Genomic DNA, 20,252 nt, shown 5'->3' on the forward strand with positions numbered 1-20,252 from the left:
GAACAGGGTAAGAGCAGGGGTGGGGGGGAGAGAGAGAGAATCTCAAGCAGGCTCCATGCTCAGCACAGAGCCTGACGTGGGGCTCAATCCCATGACCCTGGGATAAGTTTTGTGTGTGGATCAGAAGAGAATATGGTCTAATTCATACTTTTTTTTTTTTTAATGGCTGAAAGAATTTTTGTTTTCTACCCTCAGAAAATTGTCATAACATTTGTTGGTGATACTTTTTTCATTCTTGTGTAGCATTTAACTTCCATTTCCTCTTTAAAACTTTTTTTTTATGTGAATTTTTTCATTTATTGAATAAGTGTTTGAGTATCCAGTGGCATCGCAAGTTTCTTAAGGATAAAGGAGGAATGCAGGCCAGTGCCCTTGGTCTTAAAAATGTGCTTATGCTCTCTCTCATTGTCTTTTTTTTTTTTTTTTTTTGGATCTTGTTAAGAGCTCAGTACATTATCCCAACATGGAGGTAAGATAATGGAGTCACAGAACCATGACTATCTCCCACTGGAATATACCTTTTTACCTTGGATTAAAATTTGCTTTTTTTAATTTTTTTTTCTTTTTTTTTTCTTTTAACGTTTATTTATTTTTGAGACAGAGACAGAGCATGAACAGGGGAGGGGCAGAGAGAGAGGGAGACACAGAATCTGACACAGGCTCCAGTCTCTGAGCGGTCAGCACAGAGCCCGACGCGGGGCTCGAACTCACAGACCGTGAGATCATGACCTGAGCCGAAGTCGGACGCTTAACCGACCAAGCCACCCAGGCGCCCCATAAATTTGCTTTTATTCATTAAACTCTGCTCTCCAGCGTCTTTTGGTTGTCACATCAGAAATTACTGTGATGTGCAGAGATCAGTCTTAACAGATAACTAGACAGCCTGTCCTACTGTACTGAAGCAGTTTAAACTGTAGTTGAACATTCATTAGTAAGTGGTTACCTTGAATAGGATTGGCAAATTTGAAACTTTGAACTTGCTGGATTATATAAGCCCCAGAAGATTGGTATTGGTACTGTATTAATAGTGCAAAGCAAAGGAAAGAAGAAACACTCTGCCTAATATTATACAGTAGAATAGTGTTGATTAAGTTGGTTACTTCTTACCCTGAGTGTTGAAGTTCATATACTCCCCTTAGGGTCTTGTACCGCAAAAGTTGTATGAAATTTTGTTTCATTCATTCATGCCTCTCTACAGTAAATAGCATCATCTGTGTACCAGAGACTCTTCTAGGCCTCTGGGGATACAGAGGCGAACACAAGGCAATATAAATAGTTATTTGTGTTCACCTATTCTCAGTAAAGATTTTTAGGAACATTCTCCCTCATACAAACATTTGTATAACTTGGGATAAACCGTAATTATGAACTAACTGTGCTATAATGTCAATAAGGCATCTTTCACCAAAATGAAAGATGCCTGTGCCGCACACTCCTCCTCACTCTCTTCCACGTCTCATGGGGTCTTTCATTTGTCAGCAGCATCATCCCACATACACTGGAAGTTTTCTTTACAATAGAACAAACCATGAAGGACCGTATAATATGATATGAACCTGAACAACTGGATTGGTTCCTACCAGTTAATGAAATATGGGTTGATCTTCACTTTGGACTGTAGCATTTAATTATTTGGCTTATTTGTGGTTTCAAAACAGACATTTTAAAAAGTATTCAGGAAGTTGATGGTTGTCTGTTTTAAGTAGGTTCAGCACCAGCCTTCCACCCTGAGAATTTGCCTACTAGTTTCTCATCAAACAGTAGTTAATATACTTGTAGAACTTTCAAATAATTACGAATGCCTGGGTATCTTACACATAAACATTTAAAGTCATATAGTGTTAAGAAAAGGCTACTACATTGTATAGATTAGGATTTTTACGTAAGTGATAAATACTATTTGTGCAGAAGAACCACGCGTTTCTTGAAAAGTAGAGATTTGGTCTGATAGTCCTGTCCTTTGCTCCAACTCTTAGGGGTTATTGCTTTAAGTTTGTTCCTCAGGACTAGCTGCCAAGAGGGAAGTTCATACCCTTTTTAACAAGGTGTGAAGCTTATCTTACAGTTGCTAATGCCTCACTGACCTTTGGAAAGGTCCTAGTTACTCTTCAAGTTGAGCGATTTTTCTCCCCCAAGAGCTAATTAAGTTTCTTATTTCTGATATGTTCTCCTTGGCAAATGTTTGAAAGGCTAGTATCAAAGCAGCTGTGATCTTGCATCTATCAAAATTTATAACTTCCTAGAGAAGTTTTCTTTTTGGCACTAGGCCTGACCTTAACACCAGGAATGCCCTGTTGAAAGCTTGTGGCAACATTTATATTCATTCTGGTTTTCTGCCTGCCCTGGTTCTCTCACTAGCTGTCAGTGGTCATTGGTACCTATCAGAACCTGGTCCTCGTGTCTCCTGGTTTTTTTTCCTGCTCAGGTTGATATTTCTTGTTCATCATTCCCCTATCTTGCAAAATCCATGTTGGGCCTGGCCTTATTCATCTCTCTGATTGTTTACTATGTTTCCTATATGTGTAAAAGCTCACTTTATAGTATTCCACTAAGTATAAACATAGATGGTTTCATTATTGCCTTGAATCCTATCCCACTGTATTAAAAAGTATCAAAACCAGTACCTTGATTGTTTACTAAATAGATTTAAAGAAAAGGTTTTATTGTGAAACATGCAAGCATGTTAAGCAATGTTAAAGGCAAATCTTATCTCCTAGATTGAATATTAGATACATTTGACATCCTTTCTGGATTGGCAGTTTCTTACAGAAATGAGTTTTTAACCATTTAGATGGCTCTTTTACTGTGTTCTTTATCATTAAAGATTTGTTGTGTTGGGTTCTATCACCTTAAGTTTGCTCAGTTATGAAGTTTATTGTGGCTCTCTTAACTCGTAGCTTTTATGTCCTGACAAGGTTATGGTTGTGTGAGCTAGAAATTAATTTTCTGCTCATTTTTCTTGGGGCAGTGTTCTGTGTCCAGTTGTAAATAACATTTTTGGACTTCGGTCATCTCTGAAGTGCTGTATTGCTATACTGTCATATGTAGGATAACCTTCAAAATATATTCCTGATCAGAACAACCTTGAGTATTAAGAGGCGACCTATAATAGAACCACTGAAAATAACTGGGACATTATCAGGTTTTGCACTCCAGAATTTTGAGTCCATGATCAAGGTTTTTGTTTTATTTTGTTTTTGTAGAGATGTGGGGAGGGACAGAGAGGCAGAGGCAGAATCTTAACTAGGCTCCACGCTAAACACAGAGCCCAGTGGGGGCCCAGTCTCAAAACCATAAGATCATGGCCTGAGCTGAAATCAAGAGTCAAACGCTTAACTGACTGAGCCACCCAGGCGCCCCTCACAATATTTTTACTATAAGTTTATGTCTGTGGGTATTATTTGATATTAGTTGATATTAATTTGATATGATTTGATATGAAGCAAGTCAGCAGAGTTGTGGATGATTGCCTTTTATTTTAACAAAACCAAGAACTTAAGTTTTACTTCTGAATATATACATATAAAATGAATGGGATTTAATTCCCAGAAATCATTTTATTTGGATTTTAAAACAGTTATTATGTGAAAAGTTAGCTTTTGAAGGGTGTTAAGAAGTTGTATAGTTTCGATTCTCAAGAAGTACTGTGAGCAAGAGACGTAAGCCCGTTGTTTATGTCCTTACATTTTGCCACCATTTGTTTCTAGGGACTGTAAGAAAAGAGACTTGGTATATTACAATTCCTTTAGTGCTCGGCACTTCTGGTGTAAAGTGGCACTAAGCCTAAAAACACATTACAGTTCTAACCCATGCCATTTCTCTTCTAGGTTTTGGCTTGGTTTGAAGAAGGTGAAGAAACAATTACAGCCTTTGTAGAACCCTTTGTAATTTTACTTATATTAGTAGCCAATGCTATTGTGGGTGTATGGCAGGTAAGCAAAATTATGCAGTGCTAGATTTTAGTAATTTATGTAAGTGAGTTAAACTGTGTTAATCTGTTTTTTCCTTATGTGTTAACTAAAAAAATCTGGAGAGTCTACAGGTGTTTTTTCTTTTGTCTGTTTGTTTAATGGCAACATTTTAGACCTCTCCTGCATGTATATAATTTGCTGTTAAAATTGCTCATCCTTCATGGTAGCGTGGAGTTAAAAATAACGGATGAGAGAAGCTACTTAAGAAAAAAACAGAAAATTTGAGATCCACTATCTTTGTATTTCCTAGCTACTTCCTTTGAAAAATTTCATAAACTCAATGTCAGTTTTATCTCCTTGGATTTTTGGTGGTGGTGGTGGTGGTGGTGGTGGTGGTGGTGGTGGTGTGTGTGTGTATATTTAGCAATATAAATTGTTTTCCCTTCAGAGCATGCTCCTGGCTATTTTCCCTCAGTTGCCTAGGCCTTTCTGACTCACAGAATGGAAGCCAGTGTATAGAACCATAATATAATGGGATTCCTACCCACCCCACTTTCTGTAATTAACTGTTCTGTAGATACCTACTTTGAGGACTTCAGCTTACTAAGACTGTTGATGTGTTTGATTTTTTTTGTTGTTTGAATATATTTTAACAGACTGAGACTAATACTTCAAATTCATTTTAAGTATTGATATTTAAGCATGCATATAATCACCCCTTTCAGGACTAAAATAGAGTGCGTCTACAGTCTTAAGTGGAAACATTTTATAATCATACTTAGCCCTGTTAGAGTTTAAACTTCTGATCTTATAAATGAACATGAAGGTCTTTGTATAGTGGGATCATATAGAAAAGATGACCTATTTGGAAGAAAATTTTAATGGTGCTGTTCCTTTTAATTTTGTCTAAAATTGTTTATATTTAAGTAGAAATGATCCCTTTGTGAATATGGCCTAGACAAACAATACATGGCATTAGATTGTCCTTCTCAAGCTAATAATATATATTTTCCTATTAAATAATCACTGCCGGTTACGAGGTAGATACTACATGCATTCCCATGTCATTGTTACAGTGATCTTGTAAGGCAAATGATATTCCCATTTGACACATGTGATGTTAAGGTCCACAGTGATTAAGTGACTTTTTAAGGGCCATACAGGTAGGATGTAGAGTATCTGGGATTTGAATCCAGCCTCAGTCTGATCCAAATTCCAAAGTAAAATTTTACACCAGTTTTCACAGGACTTTTATGTTTATCTTAGTTTTATTTATTTATTTTTTTATTTTTTTATTTTTTAACATTTATTTATTTTTGAGACAGAGACAGAGCATGCACGGGGGAGGGGCAGAGAGAGAGGGAGACACAGAATCGGAAACAGGCTCCAGGCTCTGAGCCATCAGCCCAGAGCCCGACGCGGGGCTCAAACCCAGGGACCGTGAGATCGTGACCCAAGCCGAAGTCGGACGCTTAACCGACTGAGCCACCCAGGCGCCCCTATCTTAGTTTTAAAAATAACATTTTTAGGTCTTAATCTCATTTACGTAGTATACAGAATGGTATGAGTATTACTGAAGGGTGCTTGCCTTCTCGAAGTAGGGAAAGTAGAAATCCAGTGCAAGGTAGTATTGGGAGGTGGGGGGGCACATACTGCTGGCCAGTGTCATCAAAGAAGGCTTCTTACAGAAGGTGACAAGTGATTGGGAGCTATAGAGAAACCAAGCTTTGTTCCAATTTTAGTATGTATGTTGCCAAAGTGAATGCCTGATACAACCTATTTGAATCTGAGATCATTTGTTTCCCTTTTCCACTCCTATGCTCTAAATATTCCTTTTGATTGTTTGAGTTGAAGGAAAGGCTTTTAAAGTAATTTTAATTGGCATCTTTGTCCTTGGGGTCTGAGATAATTTATCTTTAATGCTTCTAATTTAAATGTACCTTTGCTAATTTTTAGTAGAAGTAAAATACAGTGCTCTTGGGACATTTCTTAACCTTGAGCAGTCTAGTTAAACTCTACCTGACATGACCTTGAAGGCGAGAGAAAAGGAATTAAAACTGCCACAGTGAATAAATGGGAAGGGGTAGTCCTGCAAAATAGTTTCACATTTGACTAATTGAGTAGCAACAGTGCTGAGAATTTACTCTTTCTACACTATCAGTAGCATTTGAACTTAATTAGGGTTAAATGTTCTAGTAGTTCTGTTTTAAGGTGATGCAGGTGATATTCTTTAAGCAGATCTTATATGGGGTTGAAGTTATTTTTATCATGAGGTCCCCAAATTTAACATCTTTTATACTTTTTTAGGGATGCATACATTAAAAAAAGTGAGACCTGGGGCGCCTGGGTGGCTCAGTCGGTTAAGTGGCCGACTTCCGCTCAGGTCACGATCTCGCGGTCCGTGAGTTCGAGCCCCGGGTCGGGCTCTGGGCTGATGGCTCAGAGCCTGGAGCTTGCTTCCGATTCTGTGTCTCCCTCTCTCTCTGCCCCTCCCCCGTTCATGCTGTGTCTCTCTCTGTCTCAAAAATAAATAAACGTTAAAAAAAAAAAAAAAAGTGAGACCTATGCTATTAGCTTTCAGGTTTTTTGTTTTTTTTTTTTTTTTTTTTTTAATATTTATTTATTTTTGAGACAGAGCATGAACGGGGGAGGGGCAGAGAGAGAGGGAGACACAGAATCGGAAGCAGGCTCTAGGCTCTGAGCCATCAGCCCAGAGCCCGACGCGGGGCTCGAACTCACGGACCGCGAGATGGTGACCTGAGCTGAAGTCGGACGCTTAACCGACTGAGCCACCCAGGCGCCCCTAGCTTTCAGTTTTGAGTCCTCTCAATTTCACTTTAAGCAGGTTTCAGGATTTTTCACAACAGACCACAATTCTTAGAGTAGGGTAAAAAATGAGATCACCTGGTATTGTGCATAAATTCTGTTCAAATAAAGGTTAAATTGAGCTTTATATCAGAAAGCAAAAAGTGAGAAATGAACCTTGTCCTTCGTGCACTGAGTAGCCCTCTTGGGCATGCACTGTGTCGATTTGCTCCTTCACTTCTGATTGCTTAGTCTCCAAAATGAGAGAAGACAAATGGCACGTGTGCTTTTCTTTCTTCTTTTTTTTTCTCACCCCCTTACAGGAACTTTCCCGTAGCTTTTTTTTTTTTTTTTAAGCATTACTCATTTTGATTTCTGTATCTTTCATCTCGAAATTTGGAAAGAAAAACTGTGTGGCTAATTTTTGATATGTTCATATGCAGTATTACAATAAATATGGTATGGGACTGGCAGTTCTCTTATGAGACTCCAGCCATTTATTGGTTTTCAGTACTGTAGAAAGATCTCCTAGAAATTGTGAGATGTAACTTGATTTTTTTTACAGGTGATGACCTGTAGCATGTACTGTGTGCCAGAACACAGTCTAAATGGTTTGTTAATCCTCACAGTGCTTGAGGTAGTAGCGTCAGTGTCTAAGCTTTGTAGGCACCAAACCTTGTGCGTTGTGTAACTCATACACAGTCACATAGCTGTTAAGCGAAAAAAGCCTGCAGTGACCCTAAGCAGTCCATCCTAGACCAGCACCTTTTACTGAGACAGGATCAATTTCAGTGGTGTGGCTGTGTTTGGAGGTGAGGGCCATGTTACATAGTGGGCTTGGGGATGACAGATTCTGTAACGGCTTTCCCTGTTGTTTTATTCCCTTATCCTTCTTAGGGTGCTTGGCTTCTTCGTTTTCTAGCACAGAATCCTAAGAGCCTAGTGTTTATCATCTTATGATGTGTATTGTTAATAAATGTCATGAATGTGTATTGTTAATAAATGTCATGAATGTGTATCTCTGGTGTCTTTTTTTTTTTTTTTTTTTTTTTTTTCTTTTTTCTTTTTTAAGTTGAGAAGTCTGAAATTTGATTCCTTGGAATAAAATACTAATTTGCAGTGGTGGGTATATGTTCATTGCTTTTATCTTTTTTATAGGAAAGAAATGCTGAGAATGCTATTGAAGCCCTTAAGGAATATGAGCCTGAAATGGGCAAAGTATATCGACAGGACAGAAAGAGTGTACAGCGGATTAAAGCTAAGGACATAGTTCCTGGTGATATTGTAGAAATTGCTGGTGAGTTGAGTTTTTCATTGTCTTATCTTAGGTTGTATATCTGAATGCAGTTCCATTTCTCAAAGCTCATAATTAAGTGTTTTAAAAATATGCTCATGTATCAATTCTATCAACAGGTTTTGGTGATTTCCAACCAAATCAAGTGTTCTCTATATTTTGAGGTGTTTGGCACCTCCTTTGTGTTGTATTCATAAGGTTTGTTGTAAACAGCATTTTGAACTATTGTACTTACTTTTGGTCCATTGTAGAACACTAGCACTAGTGAAATAGTGAACTTAATCTCAATTTAACACTCAGTTGTAGTGAGCAATTTAGAATACTAGTTAAGGGCTACATAGTTTTTCCTGTTTTGATTCTTGACACAATGTTTAGTCATACTTGTAACTATCAGACTAAGTAGATGGTTAAGAGTAAGTTCATGGCTCTAGGGGCACCTGGGTGGCTCAGTTGGCTATACTTCCGACTTTGGCTCAGGTCATGACCTTACGGTTTGTGGGTTCCAGCCCCACATTGGGCTCTGTGCTGACAGCTCAGAGCCTGGGGCCTGCTTCCAATTCTGTGTCTCCCTCTCTCTCTCCTCTTCCCCCACTCTTTCTCTCTCTTTCTCTATCTCTCTCTCAAAAATAAATTAAAAAATTAAGAGTAATTTCATGGCTCTAAAAAATTCTGCTTTAGAATACTTTTACAAAACACAGAGCCTGAGGTCTTGGCCTGGGTTCTGTGGGTGGGCTTCAAAGAGTTTGTGAATCCAAAATGCAGGGCCAGAGCTCTCCACAGATCTTAAAGGGGTTCGTATCCTCATTGCTCAAGATTGGTGCCATGTTTTTAGGTGGCCCAGGATGCTTAGAACTAATAAGAATAGTCTAGGCTTTTTGCTGGAGATATTATATTGGATAATTCACATTATCCTGGTTTTTCACACCTTTCTTAGCTCAGAATATTTTTTACCAGTTGTCCCTTGAACAATGCAGGAGTTGGGGCACTCAAGAATCCACGTGTAACTTTTGACTTCCCAAAATTTAACTACTAGTAGCCTGCTGTTGGCCTTATGCAGAACATAGTCAACACGTGTTTTGTGTATGTTTTATATACTGTATTCTTAAAGTAAGCTAGAGAGAAAATGTTAAAATCATAAGGAAGAGAAAATACATTTATAGGACCGTGTTGTAAATAAAATCCACATGGAGGTGGACCTATGCAATTCAAACCCATGATATTCAAGGGTCAGTGGTACTCAGTTTCTTTTTGTGAATTGTCTTGGTAATGCTTCACACTGGCTTGTGATGAAGTTGTTCTTTGTCATCATTGTGTTTTTCCTTTTAACGAACAGGATTCAAAGTGCTACATCTCTTGACCTGTGTTCTGTATTTTTGGCCTCTGAAAGGAAATTGCCTTGTCATAGGTATTCTCTCATCCATAATTTTTCTTTCTTCCAGGGAAGGAGCAGTGTTGCCTATATGCCAACACGTTGATTTAATTGTGTTAACAAAAGTACAGCTCAGAATGAAGTGGGCCATTGCTTTTTTTTTTTTTTTTTTTTTTTTTTTTGAGAGAGAGTGCAAGCAAGGGAGGAGCAGAGAGACAGAGGGAGAGAGAATCTCAAAGCAGGATCTGTGCTGTCAGTGCAGAGTCCGATGTTGGACTGGAACTCAAGAACTTGAGATCATGACCTGAGCCAAAACCAAGAGTTGAACACTTAACCAACTGAGCCACCCAGGTGCCCCTGGATTGATTGATTGATTATTTATTTATTTATTTATTTATTTCGAGTAATCTCTACACCCATTGTGGGGCTCAAACTTAGGACCCTGAGATCAAGAGTTCCATGCTTCACTGACTGAACCAGCCAGGTGCTGCCCCACTGGATTTTTTTTTTTTTTTTTTTTTTTTTGACAGTCACAACAAAGTTTATTATAATGAGAGGCAAGGCCGACCTATCGGGACCAACACTCTTGATAAGAGTGCGGCCTCTCGAACAGCCGGGGTACAGAGTTGTTTTGTTTTTGTTTTTTTCTTCAATATATGAAATTTATTGTCAAATTGGTTTCCATACAACACCCAGTGCTCATCCCAAAAGGTGTCCTCCTCAATACCCATCACCCACCCTCCCCTCCCTCCCACCCCCCATCAGCCCTCAGTTTGCCCATTGGATTTTTTAAACTTATTTAAAAAAATAAGAATATTGCAACAATAGTACAAAGTTCCCACATAGCCTTTACCCAGTAAATGTGTTAATGTTTTATCACATGAGCATTATTCTTTTTCAGTCTGTATCTATACATTTACACCTTTTTGTCTGAATTATTTGAGAGTACATTGTAGGCATGATGCCTTTTTAATCCTCAGTACTTGAGTGTTTATAAAATCAGGAACATGTCCTCAGTATAAGTCCAGTACAATTATCAAAATCAGGACATGGATACAAAACTTTAATCTACAAACTTCATACCCATTTTACCATTTGTCACAGTGGATTTTATGGCAGAAATATGAATTAGGGAATTCTGCCTGTGATACAGAAAATAGGTCAGAATGGAGAAGGCTGGAGATAGGCTATTTTGATAGCGTAGGCCAGAGGTAATGAGACCCAAGACATAACGAGAGCTGTAGCATTAAGAATAATGGGGGATTTTGTTTATGAATAGCGGTTCTTAAGCAGAGATGCACATCAGAGTTGTCTGGGGGCGCTGTCTTTAAAGTTTTTACGAGGTCCCAACCCAAAATAACAATCTCCCTTGAGCATGGAATTATAGTCATTGTAGTTTGACAAATGAGTCTCAGATTTTGATGGAAAGTGACAGGTTTTAATAACCATATGTGTGTATGGCACTGACTGAGCTTCGCATGTAGAATCGGAGCCACTGGCCAGATTTCTAGCTTAGGTGACTGGATGGTGTGGTGCTAGTAACTGGGGAAGGAAACATCAGAGGAAGATAGCTTGTCTTCCCAGAAATAGGAATGTAGTGGGTGCAGTTGCAGATAACATCGCCTAAATTTGTTGATGAGATTTCATTTGACTTTGTGTGTTTTTCATTTCTCCAGTTTAATCTGGTAATAAACTGTTCAGCCAGTCAAACAAAAAATATTTTAAGAATTTTTGTGCTGGTCAGGCTATTTTAGTATATTGAATCTATATGAAAAGTTAGAAATTATGACCAAAGTGTTTATCCTGAGTTTGCATCAGTAGATGGCAGTGGTAAACAGCATCAGAGGAAGCTGTAACTTTGACTCTCAAGGCATCTTCCTCTTGGAAGAAATAAAAGCTAGCTTCTCTTTTGATTTGTCTTTTCCTCTCAGTCCGGTCCAGGCTTTCCCATTGCAGCGTGTCACTCTAACCATCTACTTAGCTGAGAGAAGCTTGGGAGTCATCTTGGTCCTTCCCTCTCATTCTCGAAGACCAGTTGATTCTGTTTCCAAAACACCCAAATTTGTGAAATTCTGTTTCTTCAGTCACCAGCTCTCCCTGGGACTGTCCTTGTGTTCTAAATGGGCCCTGGGTTCTTTTTTCACTCACCTTCCAGTCCTTTCTCCATGTAGCAGCCAGAGCAGTTTCCTAAAGGTCCTACTGTTGACTCATCTGCTAAAATTCTTCAGTGGCTTCCTGATTGCACCTGAAATATAAAGTGCTTTTTCACCTAAGAGACGTGGCATCATATGGCTTCTGCTTGCTTCTGTGATTTCATCTTAGGCCACTCACTGTGCTCTAGCCTTTCAGGCCTCTGTTTTCAGTTTTCAATACCACCAAACTTTCCTGGCCTTTTTTAGGAAGTTAAGCAGATTTTATGTAATATATTAATTTGTCCAGTGCACAGATCTCACCACAGCAAAGTTTTGGTTATAGCCCTGATCTGACTCTTGTTGCCCAATGTGAACTTTCATTTCCTATTAAGTAGTGTTTTGTATGTTGTGTTTGATGGTTTAGGAACGATAAATATGATTGATTCAGTGTGTGTGACCTAAGCTCTCCAGTCTACTGGAGTGTCCTTTATTTGCTAATGTTGTGGTAAAATACATAATATAAGGTTTACCATTTTAACTGTTCTTAAGCGTACAGTTCAGTGGTATTAAGCACATTCACATTGTTGTGCACCCATCACCAGATCTTTTCCAGATCTCTTTTCATCTTCCCAAACTGAGACTTTGTTCCCATTGAACACTTACTGCCTTTACCCTCTTCTACCTTTTGGCAGCTGCTCTCCTTTCTTTCTATTCAGAATACAATTGGTTTAATATTAAAAGATGGATTTAATTCCTTCATCTTAGATGAATATATTTACTAGTAACTATTCTGAGCAGTACACACCCTTAAACCTATTCTGCCTTCACCTGTTTTCTGAATCCTTAGTGGGGAGTGCTGACAGTTCTAACAGTTTAACACTTTTTCCTTCCAGCTCTTCCCCCCCACTATACACCAATTGTTAAAAAAAGCATGTGCAGTGCTTGAACATTGGCCTCTTGTATACTACTCATGTTGAATTTTGACCATTCTGGTGGATGCAGAGCAGAGGTGATTCCTAGTTTTAGATAGATGCAAACATTTTATTAAATACTATTATCATCCCACTAGGCAGTGAGCACCTTAAGGGCAGAACAGTCACACATTGTACTCTACTTGCTGAACTTGTGAATAATAAAATGAAACTTGAAATCAGAAGTATGTGGTTGGTTCACCTAATATAAACATGATTATTGTGCATCTTCTGTACAGAACAGATAATTGGAAGTCTATATGCATACACTGAGTAATGGCTAAACTTAGCTTGTGTGCCAATACTGTGAATGGTTCCAAGTGTTTGGTTCTTAACCATCAGCCACTCGGTAGATGTGTACAGATGAAGGGGGTAAAGGGCAGTAATTGTTCAATGGGAACAAAGTCTCAGTTTGGGAGGATGAAAAGAGATCTGGAAAAGATCTGGCGATGGGTGCACAACAGTGTGAATGTGCTTAATGCCACTGAACTGTACACTTAAGAACAGTTTAACACTTTACAGTTGAGGAAACGGAGTCTCTGATTTATTGCTCTGTCTTCTGTAGTTCATGTGCTAGAGAATATACAGTGTATTTAGTGTACACACAGCAGGTATATCAGTCCTATCTTGATGGGTTGGAGGTCCAGGTCACCCTTTTTTTTTTTTTTTTTTTAAATTAATTAATTTTTTTTTAAGAGAGTGAAGGGAGGAGCCAAAATCAAGGTGCTCAATTGACTGAGCCACCCAGGTACCCACAATGTTTTTTAAACAGCTTTATTGAGATGTAATTCGCATGCAGTAACATTCACTTTTTTGAAGTGTACAGTTAAGTGGTTTTTAGTATATTCAGAGTTGTGCAGTCATCATCACTATCTAATTTCAGAACATTTTCATCCCCTAAAAAAAACTTCATACCCATTAGCAGTCGCTTCACCTGCCCCTTGCCCCCAGGCCCTGGCAACCACAGTTCTGTTCTGGATATTGCATACAAATGCGACCATACAATATATGGCCTTTTGAAACTGCCTTCTTCACTTAGTGTGTGTTTTCTTTTCAGAATTCATCCAGGGGCACCTAGGTAGCTCAGACATTGGAGTGTCCAACTCTTGGTTTTGGCTCAGGTCATGATCTCACAGTTTGTGAGTTTGAACCCTGCATTGAGCTCTGCACTGAGAGCGTGGAGCCTGCTTGGGATTCTGTGTCTGCCTCTCTCAAGATCAGCTTCAAAATAAAACTTTGGGTTTTGATAAGAATTATGCTGATTGTATAGATTGGTTTGGGGAATATGGCCATCAACATTAAATCTTCCAATGCAGGAAAGTGCTACTTGGTGATCATAGGATGTCTTTCCATTTATTTAAGCATTCTGTTGTTCACTGTGTACAAGTCTTCTAAGTATTTTATGCTTTTTTTGTGTTTGGAAGGTATGTGTAATTGGAATTGTCACAATTTCATTTTCAGATTTTTCTTTAATAATGTAAAATTGATTTTTGCGTATTGCTCTAATACTTTGCGATGTTGCGGAAATCCTAGTAGTTTTTCAGGAGCTCCTTAAGATTTTCTGTATATAAAAGATTGTGTCATCTGCAAACAAATACATTTGCATCTTTCCAGTATGGGTGCCTTTTATTTCTCTTTCTTGTGTAATTGCCCTAGCTAGAATTTCCAGTAGAGTATTGAATAGAAGTGACAAGAGCAGATATTTTTGTCTTGTTCCTGATCATAGGGGGGAAACCGTCTTCTGTCATGAAGTCTGGTGTTAGTTGTGGCTTTTGTAGATTATTTTAATCATGTTGAAGCCCAATCACAATTTAATTTTTAGGTTGTCAGTATATTTTTGTTTGGTAACTTTTCATGGTGGTTGTATATCCGTGTCCAAATTAGAAATTGCAGTTTTGGGGCACCTGGGTGGCTCAGTCGGTCAAGCGTCCGACTTCAGCTCAGGTCATGATCTCAGAGTCTGTGAGTTCAAGCCCCACGTCGGGCTCTGTGCTGACAGCTCCGAGCCTGGGGCCTGCTTCGGATTCTGTGTCTCCCTCTCTCTCTGCCCCTCCCCTGCTCATGCTCTGTGTTTCTCTCTCTCTCTCTGTCAAAAATGAATAAACATTAAAAAAAAAAAAATTGCAGTTTTGCTGAATTACTAGAAGCAGTGGGTCATTGAATTGGGTAGGCTGTAATTCTTAGACATTTACGGTGAGTTGTGTGGAACGTTTAGGAAAAACTTCCTGTGACTGCTTTACCTGAGCCAGATAAATAAGTGTTTATTTTTAAAAAATATACATGTTGAGGCTTTTTAACTTCTACTTTTATTAGGTTAGTAGTCTAATTGTGTCATTTGTCATTTAGCCCAATAATTTGGTTCTGTGAAACTATAGAGATGAACAATTTGAATTCTAAGTGTACGTCGAGATTATCTCTTGCCAGGTGGCCTTGGCAGTGCCAGTGTACTCTCTACATAGCCTGAAGGGATAAATGGCATGAATTGTGGTTTTATACTTGGTAACTTTTATGCTTTAAATTAGGAAATTAAGTTTGAGGAATTCTTTGATGAATTGAAAAACACTGGAAAATACTGTGAAATATCTTGTAGGTGACAGCAAATGTGGAGTTGCTATTTGAATACTTGTAGAAAGAGACCTTTTTGTAGTCAGTTTTTGGATATAAGGATCATCTAAATTTAGATGATAAAGTTCTTTCTGCTAGCTTTTGGGAGACTATAGAGTGGTTTTGCTGAACTTTCTGAAGGTTAGGCTGGACCAAGAGGCATTTTGAGGGAGAGATGTAGGAATTGAGGAAATTAAATATATGTTGCTATACCAGCTAATAGTCTTTCCAAGCAGACATTGTGTAAGCATGCATAGCATATGCGATGCTTAAGAGGTATCTAGAATATAGGAGCCAAATAAAATTGCTTCAGCAAGTTAAAAAATGGAGATAGTTACCCACATTTTCATCTTCTGAAGCCATGGTGTTTTTTAAGCTTTCTATATTATCTGCTTATCAAAGTGATTCAAGCTATGATAGTCATAAAATTTTTAACTTTAGAATTTTGGGGGTCCCAGTGTATGCCTGGGGAGTAGGTTATTTATTGACTCTCCAGGCTATTGTTTTCGGGATTGTTTAAAAACAAACCTTATGTATCTTGGTAACCCGGAGTTGGCGAACAGTACAAAGACATAAATACCCTTAGATGATTCCTGTCCTGTAGTATACTCTGGAGCAAATCCTACTTTAAGATTATGTAAATGATAGAAATGACACATTCTTAACGTGAAATTACATTTGCTTTAGCTCCTAAGGAGATCGATTTTCTATTTCTTAAAATGAAAAGTCAACGCTCAGTAGTGCCAGCAATTTCAGGATTTACTCAGTAAAAAAACTAATTCTTTAACTTGGTAACTAAATATTTGTAGGAAGAAAAGTTTCACTTTTGATAGTCATCTTGCAGCCATGGAAATTAGTAACCCCTGTGAAGTAGTGTTGTTTCTAAGCAGTTGAGGGAAAGAAAAGGTAAAAATTGTAAAATTCAAAGATGACTGATTCACTGAAGGACCCAAATTATTATTCTAATTCTGCATGAAGCTGGACAGATTAACCTCTACAGAATTGGGTAATTGGAGTAGACTTTTTAAAGGAGCTTTCTGGCTCTAAAAGATGTCTGATTCTGATAATGTGGCCTTATCATTTGTTAACTTGGGCTGTGAATCCAGGTGTACTTTGGCTTTTAGAAAAAAAAGGATTGGAGTAGTCTGACTGAACATTCAGCAAACACTTAATCCATAACTGCCAAGCTCCCTAACACAAATACCCAAGTGACCAATTCTGTGCTGTAGAACAGAGGAGTTGGCAAACTCTGTGTGTGTGTGTGTGCGCGCGCGCACGTGTGTGTGTGTGTGTGTGTGTGTACAGAGCCATTTTATTTTAATTTAATTTTTTTAATTCTTATTTGTATTTTTTTAACGTTGATTCATTTTGGAGAGAGAGTGACAGAGTGCAAGCAGGGGAAGAACAGAGAGACAGAGGGAGACCCAGAATCCGAAGTAGGCTCCAGGTGCTGTCAGCACAGAGCCCGATGCAGGGCCTGAACCCACGAACTGTGAGAGCATGACCTCAGCCTAAGTTGGATGCTTAACCAACTGAGCCACCCAGGTGCCTTTTAATATTTGAGACTCTGTGAGCCCCAAACAGTCTTTGTAGAAAAATCTTTTTTTTTTTTCCTTTAAGGCTTTAAAAATGTAAAAATCATTCTTGTCTTCAGGGCTCTTTTAAAAACAAAAACAGGCCTTCAGATTTGGCCAGCTGCTTAGAGCAGTGTTTCACTAACTTTATGTGCATGGGGATTTTGTTAAAGTGCAGATTTTGATTCTGTAGGTCTGGAGTGGGGCCTGGTTATTCAGCATTTCTACCAAGCTCTTAGGTGAACCACATTTTGAGAAGCATAGCACAGTAGTTCTTAATCATTTCTAGATCACAGTCCCTTTGAGAATTGATGAAATCTTCCCAGAGGCCCATTCAAAATTTTGCATGCAATTCAGGGGGGTTCATTTGCCCTTCTCTGCAGAAATCCACTTAAGGATCTAGTTATGTGGTTTTTTAAAGTACGTACTCCATGTGATCCAGCAATTCCATTTCTGGGTATATCTGAAGGAAGAGAATCACTATCCCAAGGAAATAACTGTACCCCCATGTTATTTGCAGCACTGTTTACAATAGGCAAGACATGGAAACAGCCTAAATGTTGATGAATGAACGGGTAAGGAAAATGTGTTAATATGCAGTGGAATATTAGTCCGTCATAAAAAAAAAAAAAAAAAAGGGAAATCCTGTCATTTGCAACATGTATGGACCTTGAGGTGTTGTGCTAAGTGAAATAAGTCAGAGAAAGACATACTGGGTGATCTCATTTATATGTAGAATTTAAAAAATTATAATAATCTGAAATTCCTAGAAACAGATCAGATTGGTGTTTGCCAGGGGCAGGAGTGAAGGAATTGGGTGAAGGTGGACGGCAGGTACAAAACTCGAGTTATAAGACAAGTGTTCAGGGGATGTACTATCCAGCATGATGACTATAGTTAACGATACTATATTGTATGTTTGAAAGTTGCTAAAAGTAGCTTTTACCACAAGGGAAGAAATTGTAACTATGTGAGCTGATGGATGTTACCTAATTGTAGTAATCGTTTTGCAATTTATACGTAAATCATTATGTTGTACACCTTAAGCTTATATAGGGTGATATGTTGATCTTAATAAAAATGGGGGGTGCAGTGAAGTACAGTTAAGTGGTGTAATTAAGTAAAATATTGTCTTGTTAAGCAGTTTACATAGTATTGCTGAACATTGTTAAAAAGTTTTCACCTGTTTCTAAAATGATAACATGAGGTGCCTAACTGGCTCAGTTGATAGAATATGCGACTCTTGATCTTGAGGTCATGAGTGTCAGTCCATGTTGGGAGAAGAGATTACTTACAAAAAAAACCCAAAAAACAAAAAAACCAAATGCTCTAAAATGATAAACATGGATCAGAGAAGGAGAAGCAAAAATGTATGACCAAATAAGGTGGTGAGCAGGTTTGCTGTGTAGCCTTTTCCCCCATATGGAATTGTTTTGCAGTGAGGGTAGGAAAACCAGCCTAGCTAGAGGTATTGGTCTCAGCCTCTGCAACCAGATAATGTAGAAATCGTGATCTTAGTTGTTCCTGTAAGTCATAGTTCAGTTTTACAATCAGAAATGTTCTTAATCTTAAATAATTGTACATAAGCAGAAGAGCAAATAATCTAACAGAAATCAGTTCAGATATATTAGAAGCAGAGTTTTGAGACCTAGGGCCCTTCATTCATTAGTCAGGGTAGCTAAGACTAGGAACCATGAGAAATAAGGAACTCAGGTCTCTCTGACCATCAGATCACAATGGACTAGTTGATTTTGAAGCTTTACCTGAATCTCCTGGGGCTGGCATTTCCTGATTTCCTGTAATTACCTCCTCTCCATTCCCCATGACTCAGTGGTAGTTACAGTACCAGTAAGTGCCAGCTCCATCCGTGTCACTGTGATTAAGATTTTGGAAAACTTAGAAGAAACCACATAGTATAGGGAACATGTTTCCTAAGTGTGAAACAGAACTGCCAAGATCACCAGATTTGACTATGTAAAAATGTAGAACGATGTTGATTTTTTTTTTGTTAAAAACTTTGATCTTGAAGATAAAAGAATTTTGGAAAATAAGGTGCTGATTGTTACTAATGCTCAGAAAAATACAAGATTGAAAGTAGTAGGAAATGGCAGGAATTAAATTTGGTGGAGTATATGTTTGTGAGAAAATTCTGCTTCTAGGAGTCTATCTTCCAGAAGTAATCTCCATACACAAAGATGTTCGGCACAGAACATTGTAATGGGAAAAATTATAAATGCCTAGATGGCCATGAAAATAGTGACTGATTTAGTGTGTGGTGTGGATATAAACACTGTGACGTTAGCTTTCTGTGCCTCCATTTCTTCATCTGTAAACTGGGAAAGAAGAGAATCACACCTTTTAGAATCATGAAGATTGTTCTTAACCCATAAACCCCTTATAGTAGTGCTTGGTATAGAATAACCAAGCATTCTCCAAAGTTTAGTGTATGTTATTAACTATGCAGCCATTAAAAAAGCATAAGACAGATAAGCATATATAAAGGGAAGAGGTTTATGATTTCTATTTTTTTAGATATATTATTTTAATGTTTATTTTTGAGAGAGACGGTGACAGAATGTGAGTGGGTTGGGGCAGAGAGAGAGGGAGACATAGAATCCGAAGCAGGCTCCAGGCTCTGAGCTGTCAGCACAGAGCCTCGTGCGGGGCTTGAACTCAAGAGCTGCGAGATCATGACCTGACCTGAAGTTGGACGCTCAACCAACTGAGCCACCCAGGCGCCCCTATGATTTCTATTTTAATAAAGTTTTAATAAGTGTTATCCATAGAGAAATACCTAGCAGATAAAGACGTCTAACAGCTGGTGTCTATTTTGATGAGAGGAGTAAGGAATGGGTTTTCACCTTTTAAAAGCAGGCTTTACTTCTGTAATAATGAGAAAAGTCAGGGGATGTGCTGGATGCTGTGTACTGTGAGCTTAGTGATGGACTGCGTCAGCAGCATGTACTGAGTGAGCATCATCTCCCACCTCTAGTAACTGGAAACCTGGCTCCTTAGGACCAGCCATGCCATTTTTAATCAGTTTTATTATAAAACAATCCTTACTAATAGCTAAAATATAGTTGTCTGTTCTCCACGTTAGTTTTCACTTTGTAGTCACACAGAAGTTTGATGGTTCCTCCCATGATGGCCTGTTAGGTAGGGGAAGGTAAATTCATTGCCTTTAGAGAACTAGAAGGGAACTTCGCCAGAACTCGGACCCACTGCAGCTTGTCCAGTAGCAGGTGGCAGTTGGGGTGGAGCAGGGAGTCTGGAGTGCAAACGGTGTGAGGATGCTAAAAGTTTATTTCCAAGTTAGTTTTTGCTCTTTCAGCTGTTCATGTAATTATTTTCAAACCCTTTACCATCTTGATGGTTTTCTTTGGTGCTCAGATGTAAATGCTGTTACATAAATGGTTGATATTCGAGACGCTCTTCTGCTTTTACAGACTAGGGACACTTCTTTGGCAACCTTCATTGCTCTACCAGCTAAAACCCTGCTCTCACATGTGCTCTTTCCCCTCCACCTCTAGCTAATCTGTGCTAGCATACATGTTCTGTTTTGTTTTTAGTCTAAATGTAAAATTTAAGTAAC

At 38.5% G+C, this 20,252-nt stretch overlaps 1 protein-coding gene across 2 annotated transcripts in view; it reads left to right on the forward strand.

Moving 5' to 3' along the window:
• Positions 1–20,252, forward strand: part of ATP2A2 (ATPase sarcoplasmic/endoplasmic reticulum Ca2+ transporting 2) — a 58,133-nt gene that overhangs the window by 5,777 nt on the left and 32,104 nt on the right. For both annotated transcript variants that reach the window (XR_002085266.2, XM_019467494.2), the window contains exons 4-5: positions 3,828–3,932; positions 7,875–8,013. Coding sequence is in view for 1 of the 2 variants with exons in the window: in XM_019467494.2 (XP_019323039.1) it covers positions 3,828–3,932; positions 7,875–8,013 (244 nt within the window). In the remaining variant the exon portion in view is untranslated. The remainder of the gene's footprint in view (positions 1–3,827; positions 3,933–7,874; positions 8,014–20,252) is intronic.

The sequence above is a fragment of the Panthera pardus genome, unplaced genomic scaffold (assembly GCF_024362965.1).
Source record: "Panthera pardus isolate Hobbes unplaced genomic scaffold, ASM2436296v1 HiC_scaffold_15, whole genome shotgun sequence".
Lineage (NCBI taxonomy): Eukaryota > Metazoa > Chordata > Mammalia > Carnivora > Felidae > Panthera > Panthera pardus.